The sequence below is a fragment of the Mus musculus genome, chromosome 2 (assembly GCF_000001635.26).
Source record: "Mus musculus strain C57BL/6J chromosome 2, GRCm38.p6 C57BL/6J".
In the NCBI taxonomy this organism is placed as follows: domain Eukaryota; kingdom Metazoa; phylum Chordata; class Mammalia; order Rodentia; family Muridae; genus Mus; species Mus musculus.
Window position 1 is genome coordinate 88,883,139 of NC_000068.7, and position 15,546 is coordinate 88,898,684.

A 15,546-nucleotide genomic window follows, 5' to 3' on the forward strand; every position below is an offset into this window, starting at 1 on the left:
TCCATGTGCCAGCAAGATTTTGCTGACAGGACCCTGAAATAGTTATCTCTTGTGAGGCTATGTTAGTGCCCAGCAAATACAGAAGTGGATGCTCACAGTCATCTATTCGATGGAACACTTGGCTCCCAATGTAGGAGCTAGAGAAATTACCCAAGGAGCTGAAGCGATCTGCAACCCTATAGGAGGAACAACAATATGAACTAACCAGTACCCCCAGAGCTCGTGTATGTAGCTGTATATGTAGCATAGTATGGCCTCGTCAGCCATCATGGGGGGAGAGGCCCTTGATCTTGCAAAGATTGTATGTCCCATTACAGGAGAATGCCAGGGCCAGGAAGTGGGAGTGTGTGGGCTGAGGAGCAGGATGGGAGGAGTGTATAGGGAACTCTCAGGATAGCATTTGAAATGAAAATGAAGAAAATATCGAATAAAAGTATTTTGAAAAATAGAATTGAAGACCCAGAAATGAACACACATACATGGTCACATGATCTTTGACAAAGGAGCTAAAACCATCCAGTGGGGGGAAAAAGACAGCATTTTTCAACAAATGGTGCTGCTTAAACTGGCAGTCAGCATGTAGAAAAATGAAACTTGACCATTCTTATCTCATTGTACTAAACCTAAATCCAAGAGGATTGACTTCCACATAAAACCAGATACACTAAAACTTATAGAGGAAATAGTGGGGAAGAGTCTTCGACACATGGGCACAGGGGAAAAAATTCTGAACATAATAGCAATGGCTTATGCTATAAGATCAATAATAGACAAATGGGACCCCTTAAAATTGCAAAGCTTCTGTAAGGCAAAGGACACTGTCAATAGGACAAAATGGCAACCAACTGACTGGGAAAAGACATTTACCAATTCTACATTCGATAGAGAGCTAATATCTAATATATACAAAGAACTCAAGAACATATACTCTAGAGAATCTTATAATCCTATTAAAAAATTGGAAACATAGATAAACAATTTTCAACTAAGGAATACCAAATGACTGAGAAACACCTAAGAAAATATTCAACAGCCTTAGTCATCTGGGACATGCAAATAAAAACAATCCTAATATTCCACATCATACCAGTCAGAATAGCTAAAATCAAAAACTCAGGTGAAAGCAGATGCTGGTGAGGATGTGGAGAAAGAGAGACACTCCTCCATTGCTTGTGGTATTTCAAGCTGGTACAACTACTTTGGAAATGAGTTTGATGGTTACTCAGAAAACTGGACATAGTACTACCCAAGGACCCAGGTATACCACTCCTTGTCATATACACAGAAGATGCTCCAGAATGTAATAAGGACACATGATTCACTATATTCATAGCAGCCTTAGTTATAATAGCCTGTAGCTAGAAAGAACCCAGATGTCCTTCAACAGAGAAATAGAAATAGAAAATGTAGTGTATTTGCACATTGAAGTACTACTCAGCTATTAAAAATGATGAATTCATGAAATTCTTAGGCAAATGGATGGAACTAGAAAATATCATCCTTAGTGAGGTAACCTAATCGCAAAAGAACATACATAGTATTCACTCACTGATAACTGGATATTAGGCCCAAAGCTCCAAGTAAAGAGGATACAATTCGCAGACCACATGAAGCTCAATAAGAAGGAAGACCAAAGTGTGGGTGTTTCAATCCTTCTTAGAAGGAGAACAAAATACTCATAGGAGTGAATATGGAGATAAAGTATTGAGCAGAGACTTTAGGAAAGGCCACCCACATACCGTCCCACATAGGGATCCATCCATATAGAGTTACCTAACCCAGACACTAATGTGGATGCCAAAAAGTGAATGCTGAAAGGAGCATGATATGGATGTCTCCTGAGAGAGGCTGCCAAAACCTTACAAATACTGAGGCAGATATTTGTAGCCAACCATTAGACTGAGCATGGGTTCCCCAATAGAGGAGTTAGAGAAAGGACTGAAGGAGTTGAAGGGGTTTGCAATCCCTTAGGAAGAACAACAATATATACCAACCAGACCCCCCATAACTCACAGGGACCAAGCCATCAACAAAGCAGTACACATGGCTCTAGCTGCATATGTAGCAGAGGATGGACTTGTCATGTATCTTGGGACAAGAGGATGTTGGTTCTATGAAGGATCCATAGATCCCACAGTGTAGGGAAATTGAGGGCAGGGAGGTAGAAATGGGTGTGTGAGTGGATGAACACCCTCACAGAAACAGGGGGAAAGAGGATGGGATCGGGTGTTTCCAGGAGAGAGGGATAACATTTGAAATGTAAATAAAGAAAATATCCAATAAAAAGGAATAAAAGGAAAAAAAAGAAGGCAGGAAATAATCAAACTCATGGTTGAAATAAACCAAGTAGAAACAAAAGGAACTATACAAAAATATCAGGAGCTGGTTACTCAAGAATCTATTTTGAGAAAATCACAAAATAGATAAACCCTTAGACAGATTAACTAGAGGGCACAAAGACAATATGCAAATTTAAAAGAATCTGAAATGAAATGGGAGATATAACAACAGAAACTGAGGAAATATATATATATATCAGAACCTGCTACAAAAGCCTATACCTAACAAAACTGGAGAATCTGGATGAAATGGACTATTTTCTAGACAGATACAAGGTGCCAAAGTTAAATCAGGATCAGATTAATGATCTAAATAGTCCCATCACCCCTATAGAAATAGAAACAGTTGTTAATAGTCTCCCAAACCAAAAAAGCCCAGGACCAGAGAGGTTTAGTACAGAGTTCTATCAAAACTTCAAGGAAGAGCTAAAACCAATACTCCTCAAAATGTTCCACAAAATAGAAACAGAAGGAAATCTTTCTAACTTCTATGACACCACAATTACTCTGATACCTAAACCACTCAAAGACCCCACACAAAAAGAGAACTTCAGACCAAATACCTTTATAAATATCAATGCAAAAATACTCAATAAAATTCATGTCAACTGAATCCAAGAAAACATCAAATCGATTATCCATCATGATGAAGTAGGATTCATCCCAGGGATGCAGAGAGAGTTCAATATATGGAAATTCATCAACATAATCCACTACATAAACAAACTTAAAAGAAAAAAAACATATGATCATTTGACAAAATCCAACACCACATCATGATAAAAGTCTTGGAAAGGTCAGGTATTCAAGGCCCATACCTAAATAGTAAAAGGAATATATAACAAACAAGTAGCCAACATCAAACTGAATGGAGAAAAACTTGAAGCAATCTCACTAAAACCAAAGGCTAGACAAGACTCTTCACTTTCTCCCTAACTATTCAATATAGTACTCCAAGACCTAGCCAGAGCAATTAGATAGCAAAAGGAGCTCAAAGGGATACAAATTGAAAGGAAGAAGTAAAAATATCAATATTTACAGATGATATGATTGTATACTTGAGTGATGCCAAAACTTTCACCAGAGAACTTCTAAAGCTGATAAACAATTTCAGCAAAATGGCTGGATATAAAATTAATTCAAACAAATCAGTGATCTTACTCTACTCAAAGGATAAACAAATTGAGAAAGAAATTACAAAAACAACATGCTTCACAATAGTCACAAATAATATAAAATACCTTGGTGTGACTCTAACTAAGCAAGTGAAAGATCTATATGACAAGAACTTCAAGTCTCTGACGAAAGAAATTGAAGATCTCAGAAGATGTAAAAATCTCCCATGTTCATGGATTGGCAGCATTAATATTGTAAATATGGCCATCTTGCCTAAAGCAATCTACAGATTCAATGCAATCCCCATGAAAATTTCAACTCAATTCTTCACCTAGTTAGAAAGGGCAATTTGCAAATTTATCTGGAATAACAAAAAACCTAGGATAGCAAAAACTATTCCCAGCAATAAAAAAAATTTTGGTGGAATCACCATGCCTGACCTCGAGCTACAGAGCAATTGTGATAAAAACTGTATGGTACTGGTACAATGACATGCAGGTAAATCAATGGAATAGAATTGAAGCCCCAGAAATGAAACCACACACTTATGGTTACTTGATCTTTGACAAAGGAGCTAAAACCATCCAGTGGGGGGGGGGGGGGGGGGAGATAGCATTCCCAACAAATGGCACTGGTTCAACTGGTGGTTAGCCTGTAGAAAAATGCAGTCTGATCCAATCCTATCTCCTTGTATATAGCTCAACTCCCAGTTGATCAAGGACTTCCATATAAAACCAGGTACACTGAAACGAATAGAAAAGAAAGTGGGGAAGTGCCTCAAGGACATGGGCTTATAGGAAATGTTCCTGAACAAAACACCAATAGCTTATGCTTTAAGATCAACAATTGACAAATTGGACCTCATAAAATTGCAAAGCTTCTATAAGGCAAAGGACACTGTCAATAGGACAAAAAGGCAACCAACAGATTGGGAAAAGATCTTTACCAACTCTACATCCAATAAAGGGCTAATATCAAATATAAAAAAAAAATCAAGAAGTTAGACTCCAGAGGACCAAATAACATTATTTAAAAACAGGGCACAGAGCTAAACAAAGAATTCTCAACTGAGGAATACCGAATGACTTAGAAGCACCTAAAGAAATGTACAGCATCCTTAGTCATCAGGGAAATGCAAATCAAAACAATCCTGAGCTTACATATCATACCAGTCAGAATGGCTAAAATCAAAAACTCAGGTGACAGCAGATGCTGGTGAGGATGGGGAGAAAGCGGGACACTCCTCCATTGCTGGTTCGATTTCAAGCTGGTTCAACTACACTGTAAATCAGTTTGGGGGTTACTTAGACGATTGTACATAGTACTACCTGATGACACAGCAATATCACTCTTGGTCCTATACCCAGGAAAATGCTCCACATGTAATAAGACACATGATCTACTATTTTCATAGCAGCCTTAGTTATAATAGCCAGAAGCTAGAAAGAACCTAGATGTCCTCTACAGAGGAACGGATATAGAAAATGTGGTAAATTTACACAATGCAGTACTACTCAGCTATTAAAAGCAATGAATTTATGAAATTCATAGGCAACTGGATGGAACTAGAAAATATCATCCTGAGTAAGGTAACCCAATCACAAAAGAACCCACATGGTATTCACTCACTGATAAGCAGATATCAGTCCAGAAGCTCAGAATACCCAAGATACAATTCACAGACCACATCAAGCTCAAGAAGAAGAAAGGCAAAAGTGTGAATACTTAAGTCCTCTTTAGAAGGGGAAACAAAAGTAACCATTGTAGGAGCTACAGAGACAAAGTGTGGAGCAGAGCCTGAATGAAAGACCATCCATGGACTGCCCCACCTGGAGATCCATCCCATATACAGACATCAAACCCAGACACTATTATGGATGCCAACAAGTGCTTGCTGACAGGAGCCTAATATAGGTGTCTCCTGGGGGGGCTCTACCAGTGCCTGACAAATACAGAGGTGGTTGCTCTCAGCCAACCATTGGAATGAGCACATGGTCCCCAGTGGAGGAACTAGAGAAAGGACCCAAGGAGCTGAACAAGTTTGCAGCTGCATAGGAGGAACAACAATATGAACCACCCAGTACCCCCCACACACACCCTGAGCTCTCATGGGCTAAACCACCAATGCAAGAGTACACATGGTAGAACCCATGGTGCCAGCTGCATATGTAGCAGACAATGGCCTTGCAGGTCATCAGTGGGAGGAGAGGCCTTTGGTCCTGTGAAGGCTCTATGCACCAATGTAGGGGAATGCCAGGGCCAGGAAGCAGGAATGAGTGGGTTGGTGAGCAGGGAGAGGGGAGAGGGGATATGGGGTTTTAGGAGGAGAAACCAGGAATGGGGAAATCATTTGAAATGTAAATAAAGAAAATATCTAATAAAACAAACAAAAAAAGATGCTAAGTCAAAAACATATGGAAGAACAGAAATATTCTCTAACCTAAAACTAGATTAGAGAATAAAGATATAAATCAATTAGTATAAAAGAATACAAAGTAGTAATAGGTAACTATAAACAAAAATTTACTAATTTATATACAATGTATGCAAGTATAAATTCTGTTATTAACATTAAAATTGGAAAGAGATATGTACATAGAAATGGAAAAGTGATTAATGTTCTGTTGATTGAAAATGACAATTTTTCTTGGTTGATTGATATATGCCTACAGTAACCAAAAAGTGCCACAATTTTGAACTGTGTATTAAAACTCCAATACATGTGCAACATTTTATCTGCTGATTTTTATATAGAGTTAAATGAGTTAATAACATTTCATAAGTTATATTTTCTATTTCATCTTTATATTTATATGAAGTGATTTATATATTTTTCATTATCTATTTCCTCTACCCTCTTTTTTAATTTTAGCAAGTGTTTTTGTAGAAATTTCTTTCATGGGATTACATTTATTTTTATGTCATGTATATGAAAATTATATGTACATATGTATATGTACATATGTACATATATACGTGTATATATATGTATGTATACATATACATGTATATATGTTATTGCTTACATGTTGAGAGTATATTATGCACACTTAATCCCAGTAGACACAAAAAGAGGGTGGAACATGAAGTACAAATATCTGTAAAGCTACCTTGCAGATTCTGGGAACTATTCCTCTCTACAAGAGTAGAAAGCATTATTTACTGTGGTGCCATCTCTTCATCATCCTTTATGAGAACTTTTTTGGCAGGATATTGCTGATTTCAAATTCTTCAGTGGAAGAAAGACTTTCCAGGTACCAGGTTTAGAATCCTAAAAGAGTCGCAATATTTTTTAAATTAGTTTTAATTATTCATTTAATTACTTATTTTATTTTTGTGTGTGCAAGTATAGATAGATACATGGGAGTCAAAGTGCCCAATTGAAAGTATGTAAAATTAATGAGATATTTGTGTGAGTCAATATCCTCTCTGTGAAATAAAATTGTTAATGCTATGTTCACAGAATATTTAAATGAAATACAGATAATATACATATAAAGTAACTATGTTTTACTGAAAAAATATGCAATATATTCTTCTCAAACATATCTCCTCTCCCTGTTCTTCACAAAGTCTTCTCACTATCCCACCCTTCCATGTTCATTCTTTCTTTTCCTTTCTCTTTGAAAATGAAAAATAAAGAAAAGAAAACAAATCATAACAAGAAACAGATATATACAACCCCACATAACCACAAAATCTAAAACCAAATATTACAAGCAAAGGTAAAATAGAACCCAAAAAATGCTCCAGAAAAACAATATGTGGCAAAATATCTCTGAAATAGCATTAGTTTATTGTGTGTTGGCCAAATACTTCTGGACATGGGGCCTACCTTGAAGTATGGTGTAAATGTACCACATTTTCTGTATCCATTCCTCTGTTGAGGAACATCTGGGTTCTTTCCAGCTTCTGGCTATTATAAATAAGGCTGCTATGAACATAGTGGAGCATGTGTCCTTCTTACCAGTTGGAATATCTTCTGAGTATATGCCCAGGAGAAATATCACTGGATTCTCTGGTAGTACTATGTCCAGTTTTCTGAGGAACTGCTAGACTGATTTCCAGAGTGATTACCAGCTTGCAATCTCACCAACAATGGAGGAGTGTTCCTCTTTCTCCACATCCTTGCCAGCATCTGCTGTCACCTGAAATTTTGATCAAGGAGATAAGAATGAATAAATTTTCATTCTTCTACATGATAACTGCCAGTTATGCCAGCACCATTTGTTCAAAAAGGCTGTCTTTTTTCCACTGAATGGTTTTAGCTTCCTTGTTAAAATCAAGTGACTATAGGTGTGTGGGTTCATTTCTGTGGCTTCAATTCTATTCCATTGATCTATCTGTCTGTTGCTGTACCAGTATCATGCAGTTTTTATCACAATTGCTCTGTAGTACAGCTTGAGGTCAGACATGGTGATTCCACCAGAAGCTCTTTTATTGTTGAGAAGAGTTTTTGCTATCCTAGGTTTTTTGTTATTCCAGATGTATTTGCAAATTGCCCTTTCTAACTCAGTGAAGAATTCAGTTGAGATTTTGATGGGGATTGCATTGAATCTGTAGATTGCTATTGGCAAGATAGTTATTTTTACTATATTAATCCTGCCAATCCATGAGCATGGGAGATCTTTCTATCTTCTGAGATCTTCTTTAATTTCTTTCTTCAGAGACTTGAAGTTCTTATCATATAGATCTTTCACTTCCTTAGTTAGAGTCACACCAAGGTATTTTATACTATTTGTGAATATTGTGATGTGTGTTTTTCCCTAATTACTTTTTCATTTCAGTCTGTTTATCCTTTGTGTAGAGAAAGGCCACTGATTTGTTTGAGTTAATCTTATATCCAGCTACTGCACTGAAGTTGATTATCAGATTTAGGAGTTCTTTGGTTGAACTTTTAGGGTCACTTATATATGTTATTATATCATCTGCAAATAGTGATATTTTGACTTCTTCCTTTCCAATTTGTATTCCGTTGCCCTCTTTTTGTTGTCTAATTGCTCTGGATAGGACTTCAAGTGATATATTAAATAGGTAGGGAGAAAGTTCGCAATCCTGTCTAATCCCTTATTTTAGTGGGATTGCTTCCAGTTTCTTTTCATTTAGTTTGATGTTGGCTACTGGTTTGCTGTATATTGCTTTTATTATGTTTCAGTATGGGCCTTGACTTCCTGATCTTTCCAAGACTTTTATCATGAATGTGGCTTTGGGTAGAGTACCTTCTGTTTCTATTTTGTGAAATACTTTGAGGAGAATTGGAATTAGTTCTTCTTTGAAGTTCTTATAGAACTCTGCACTAAACCCATCTGGTCCTGGGCTTTTTTTTGGTTGGGAGACTATTAATGACTTATTCTATTTCTTAGGGAATATGGGACTTTTTAGATCTTTAACCTGATCCTGATTTAACTTTGGTACCTATTATCTGTCTAGAAAATTGTTCATTTCGTCCAGGTTATCCAGTTTTGTCGAGTATAGCCTTTTATAGTAGGATCCGATCATATTTTGGATATCCTCACGTTCTGTTGTTATATCTCTCTTTTCATTTCTGATTTTGTTTACATAACGGAGTACTACTCAGCTATTAAAAACAGTGGATCTGGAGGATAGCATCCTGAGTGAGATAACCCAATCACAAAAGAACACACATGATATGCACTTACTGATAAGTAGATATTAGCCCAGAAACTTAGAATACCCAAGATACAACACATGAAACTCAAGAAGAACGAAGATCAAAGTGTGGATTTTTCATTCCTTCCTAGAAGGGGAAACAAAATACTCATGGAAAATGTTACAGAGACAAAGTTCGGAGCAGAGCCTGAAGGGATGACCCTCCAGAGACTGCCCCACTTAAGGATCTATCCCATAAACCACCACCAAACCCAGATATTAGGAAGATGCCAACAGGAGCCTGCTGATAGGAGCCGGATTTAGCTGTCCCTGGTGAGGCTCTAACAGTGCTTGGCAAATATAGAAGTGGATGCTCACAGTCATCTGTTGGACAGAGCACAAGGTCCCCAATGAAGGAACTAGAGAAAGTACACAGGGAGCTGAAGGGGTCTGAAGCCCCATAGGAGGAACATCAATATCAACTAACCAGTACCCCTCAGAACTCCTTGGATCTATACCAGCAATCAAAAAAACAAACAAACAAACAAAAAACAAACAGCAAAAACAAACAAACAAACAAACCACAAAACACATGGTGGAACTTGTGGCTCTAGCTATATATGAAGCAGAGGTCATCAATGGGAGGAGAGGCCTGTGAAGGCTATATGTTCCAGTATAGGGGAATACCAGGACCAGTAATGGGAGTGGGTGGGTTGGGGAGCAGGAGAAAGGGGGTGCTAGGGGATTTTCAGAGGGGAGATTAGGAAAGGGGATAACATTTGAAATGTAAATAAATAAAATATCTAAACAAAAAACAAAAACAAAAACAAACAAACAAACAAACAAAAGAAATATGGCTTAAAACCCAGATTTCACTCCATTGGAGAATGTTGCAGTAATTCTCCAACCCAAATATGCCCCCGCAATAGAAACACACTTCAATCAATATGAATACAAGCTGTATACCCAGAATGGGCAGATCTACCACTACACTACCATCTTCCCCATCTATGAGACCAGTTATAGCTTGCTGTTTCTCCGGGCCTCAAGCATCTGCTCTGCTTTCCTTCCACCTCCTCCTCTGTTGTCCTCTCTCTCCCATCCTCTTTCTTCTCTCTCTACACTCTGAGCTCCACCTTCCCTTTATCTGCTCAATCACTGGCTCTAGCCTTTATTCTACAAATTAAGGTGGAAAAAGGTTTACCTGAATGCTGACTTATTCCTTGTTTGCAACTCGTCCCAGGAAAACGGAATTAGCATCAAGTTACAAATAGGTCCAGAGCTATCTGCAACAGGGAAAAAAAAAAAAACTAAATTTCTTTTGCAAACAGTAGTACTCGTAGATAGCTTCTTGGCTGGAATGAAAGCCTGTGTCCACTTCTCTATCACAGTACTAAGTCTCATCTGGCTTGAACCTGTGCAGGATCACAGAGTCTGTCAGTTCATATATGCAATGAGCACACACATATGTGTCTCAACATCTCTGTTACATATTGTGCATTTAAAATATACTAGTATATATAGTATAAATATGTACTTTGTGAAATAAAATTATTTCATTAAAATGTGTTCTTTCTGATAGTCAAAAAGACTCACTAAAGAGCTTGTTATACAAATATAAAAACCTGAATTCAATCCCTCACAACTATATATTTAAAGAATGGACACAGTGGCTCATATGTAAAATTCGATAATGGCACTGTATCAGAGAGTGTTGGAAACTTACATTAGTGATGGTAAAGAGCCTGCTTATAGCAAAGATTACAAAGCTTACTGACAGAGTTCCGTAAAGCTATGACAGGTTAAAAGCCATGTGTCTCTAGCACCCGATTCAGGTGACTTTTAAATTCATATTAAATGCTAAACCAAATAACACTTACAGAGCAGTATGCTTCTTGCTTGAGCACCTAGAGAATTTTGTCTCTGGCTTTTAATGCTTGTAGCCTTTTAATGCTTGAAGCCTGAAGCTTCTAATTATCCTGACTGTTAAACCCTGGTAGAAATCCAACAATGTTTGATGTGTTACAATGCCAATATTAAGGAAAAATAGCTCTTGATTAATTTGTGGCTTTAACTGGAGCAAAAGGGCACACCAGCCACCACATCTAACAGTAGATCCCTGCCAGGCACTACAAGGGGCTGAGAAGCTCAGTCTATGTGCACTGTCCTAAAAATACGTATCTGGAGAATTTGGGCTGGAATCTAGGTCAGTGGTGATGGGCAGATGACTAAGACTGGCAGTCAATTCTGGTGTCAGAATGATGTTAAATCATGGTACCATAAAGCAAGATAAAATCAAAGACAGTGGAGTCAATTTTGGTATCAAAGAAGGCTTAGAAGCAAATTCTATGAGCACAAGTACCCAGCCTGAAGATTGTCCTTACTTTATTCTCTTTGGAAACTGGGTTAATAAACAATCCATTACTTGACAAAACATGCAGAATAGTCTTTAAACAACAGCACTTATTTGGGCTCTTGGATTAAGAATATTTACTCTAGTGCCTGGTTGGTTGACTCTCAGACTTTGAGGCTGTAGTGAGGCAGAGCATGAATTTATAAGATGCACAGTAGAGCAAAGATGCCCACTTCATGATACCCCAAAAAACAAAATGAGAGAAAGGACACGAACATTTTTAGAATCATGTATTTCTTCTATTTTGGACCTCCCAATAATATCAATAGCTGAAGACCAATCTATAAACTGTGAGCCTGTGAGGGAATTTATGGATCAAAATTATAAGTATAATTGAGTTGTAATTCTAGTCTCATGAATTGAGCTATGAACCCTGGGGCTCATTTGATGCTCAGGGCCTAGTCACCCAGCCATATGGAGCCTGCATCCACTAGGATTGGATTAATCATTAGAAAAGCCCTGAGTTTTTCTCCTAGCAAGGTCTATATTCTAAAGCTGTAGAATCCAATCTGATGCTATGTAGTCTAAGTGCCTAGTCTTCAGGCCCTGTGACTAGAATCAGGGCCATGATTTTTGCACAATGTTAAATATTACTGTCTAACTCCAGTTTATTATTGTACTACGTTTCCAAAACTTGTGGGTGCCTCTCTATTCTGGGGTTATAAAAAAGTTGATACATATAAGGTGGCACTATGCTTAATTTTAGCAATACTTATTTTCATATTCCTGTGCTAAACTCAGAAGCTGATATCTTGTGCCTACTTTTGTAGTTCTCATAAAGGCAGATTTATACATAGTTATTCAAATTTATGTTTCTTGAGAGGGTGATGAGTGTTAGAAATATATATTTGATCAATTTTTGTGATGAATACATAGAGTTGACATCATTTATAATATGAAAGTCTTTAAATAATACACCACCCTCATGATATATATGTATATGCATGTCTTTATTTTCTTTTCAGTCATGTAATGTTACTAGTGTATACATTTTTAGAGTTCAATATTTGTCTCTGGACAACAAACAAATATGCTCTTTGGTGGGGAACACTTAGGCCATGCCTACCAGGAAGAAGGCAACAAAGTCTTACTCAGCTATTACACCTATAAACTACTTTGACAACCACCCAGGCCTGATAATCCTAAGGGATACAATAGTAATAAACAGCTTTCTCATTGGATTTAAGATCCACTTAAGAAGAGGGAAATCATGATGATTACTGGGAGTTTAGCTAACTACAAAGTCCTAGTGAAATCATGGTTATTGGAAGAGAATCTACAAACACTAACCTACCAAACACTCACAATCCCTGAAAACAATATAATTATTTTTCCTTATAATTGCAGATAAGTGTAGGCCTAATCACTCAACAGGAATCTTTTCTTACAGAGACCACTGTAGATAACAGCAACAATGAAAATGCAAAATTTTGGGCCCAGTTTCAAGGGATATATCTACAAATACTGGCACAACTGAGGCTCCAGCAATATTTCAAGAGAGAGGGAGAAAAGACTGTGAGAGCTAGGGCATCGAGAAGTATGCTTTAAGATGGTGTCTCTTAGTAACATAAAAAGTTATATTCATAAAGTCTCTCCAACATGATTGAGAAACATGAGGTGATAAGAAAAATACCAATGAACAGCTCAAATACAATGTTGGTTCTTTTTTCATATTTATTTTGTTATCTATAGCAAGAGCAACAAATGTGATATGATTGGGACTTCTCTATCTATGAAAGCTATCTCTAACAAAATGTGAATTACCTAAAATAGAGTAAAATTGTCAAATTATGCAGTTTATTCTATTTGCACCAATAATAATAAAACAATAGCCATTATATCTGGGATGATGAAGGAGGAAATAATTTCCATTTATCTATCATGGAAAATAATTAATTGATTCAGCTATATACATAGTTCCCATTGATTTGGGACTTGTTTAGAGGGCTTGAAATTTTTGTTGGCTATGCACCATCTTGTTATCTTATTACATTGCTCACATTTATTGTGTAGATAGGACAAGATTGAGAAAAAACTCCACCAACAGAAGCTTCACTTTCCTTCAAAGAGTTTGTCTTGGCACCACACCTTCCTCATGGCATTCTTCATGTCTGTATTCCTCAGTGTGTAGATGAGAGGGTTGAACAATGGGGCAATCATGGTGTAAAACAGAGCAAACACCTTGTCGTCCCCAACAGAATCACCCATTGGGACATAGGTAAAGATGAGTGGCAAGAAGAACATGAATACAACGGTGATGTGTGAGCCACAGGTAGAAAGAGCTTTGCGGCGGCTCTCTGATGACCTGGTCCTCAAGATGGACAAAATGATGATGTAAGAAATGACCAATGCAACAAAGGTCAGAATGGACATCACCCCTGTGGTAGTAATGATTACAATAACCAGGAGTCTTGTGTCAGTACAGGCCAGCTTCAGCAGGGGGAATATGTCACAGAAGTAGTGGTCTATTTCATTGCTGCCACAAAAGGGAAGTCTGATAATAACCAGTACATGCACAAGTGAGTGTATAAAAGCACCAAAAACTGAGCCTATCACAAGGATGTAACATACCTGTCTGCTCATGGTGATCATGTAGTAAAGGGGTCTGCAAATAGCTACATACCGATCATAGGCCATTACCACCAAGATGAATATCTCAGTGGCACCAAAGAAGTGTGCATAAAACATCTGGGCTATGCAGCCATTGTAGGAGATTGTGTTACATTGTACCAATAGGCCTATAATAAATTTTGGGGCTACTGTGGAAGTGAAGCAAACATCCATGAAGGACAGATAGCTGAGAAAAAAATACATTGGCTGCTCACTAAGTTGACTGCCCTTGATAGTAAGAAGAACAACCAGGTTTCCACAGAGAATTGCAAGATAGCAAAGCAAGAACAACACAGCACATATTGCCTTGACATCCTCATTATGGAAAAGTCCCAGTAAGATAAATTCTGTAAGGTTTCCATATCCCATTGCTTCTGTGTGTTTGATTATTTAGAGGGAGAGGATTCTGTGCCCAAAGCATTGATCTCTTTGATTTATTTTCAAAGTCATTTTTAACCGAAAAGTATATGCCCTGACTCTGTAAGATAATTCAATTGTAAATCTGTTACTACAAATAGACCAATGTCTATGATGCATAAAATACCTGAAAGTATAGTAAATTCATTCATAAGGACAGATGCACAGCGTGACACTAAAGAGGTAGCTGTAGTTCAAATAATAAATGAATTTTAGTTGCTGAAGAAATTCTAAAATTTTACTTTGGTTAGAACAAAGCAGATATTTTAAAAGTTAAATGCATGCTCTAAGTACAAACTTGAAGACAAGTGGACTCAATATGTCACATCACACTCTTCATACCATTCTCAAAAGTGACTATACTATAAAAATAAATAGTAAATGTGATGAAGAGCCACCAGCAAAGTTTTAGAGAAGAGGGTGGACTCTTGTCCAGGCTCCAGAGAGACTTAGCAGATTTCACTTCATTTCCCAGGTCACTTTCCAGTCACTTCTGGACAACGCCATGCTAGCATCAATTGCTCATATTCTGGCATCACTTTAGATGTTAGCTCCTGCAGGGACACAGAATACATTCAGAGGACTTCCTTCAGGTCACCTGCTTAAATAACATGCATCTTTAAATTGAATCACATATATTTGCTTTATAAAATTTTCTTCATGTTCATGATGAAAAATCTTAAAATATGTCAGTGAAAAGTATAAAATATCTTCTTTTTGTATTTTTCTGTAACATGATAGCTGATTTAAATGTGTCACACAGATGCTCTATTCAAGAAACTTTACAAAAGTAAATCAATAAATCAACCTTATTAATAAATGAAAATGTCACCATACTATAAAAAATTAGAACAGTGAAGCTGGGCAGTGGTGGTGCATGCCTTTAATCCCAGCACTTGGAAGGCAAAGACAGGTGGATTTCTGAGTTCAAGGCCAGCTTGGTCTACAGAGTGAGTTCCAGGACAGCCAGGCTATGCAGAGAAACCCTGTCTCAAAAGAGAGACAGAGAGAGAGAGAGAGACAGAGAGAGAGAGAGAGAGA

The 15,546-nt window shown here is 37.3% G+C and overlaps 1 protein-coding gene across 1 annotated transcript; it reads right to left on the minus strand.

Annotated features, from left to right (window-relative positions):
* Nucleotides 1-13,435: 13,435 nt before the first annotated feature.
* Nucleotides 13,436-14,510, minus strand: Olfr1208 (olfactory receptor 1208). The gene has a single exon (NM_146778.2). The coding sequence runs from the start codon at nucleotides 14,455-14,457 to the stop codon at nucleotides 13,531-13,533; it is 927 nt and encodes a 308-aa protein (NP_666989.1). The 5' UTR covers nucleotides 14,458-14,510; the 3' UTR covers nucleotides 13,436-13,530.
* Nucleotides 14,511-15,546: the final 1,036 nt, after the last annotated feature.

Excerpts from the sequence above, each read along its gene's own strand:
- Olfr1208 (NM_146778.2), bottom strand. The coding sequence starts at position 14,457 with ATGGGATATGGAAACCTTACAGAATTTATCTTACTGGGACTTTTCCAT.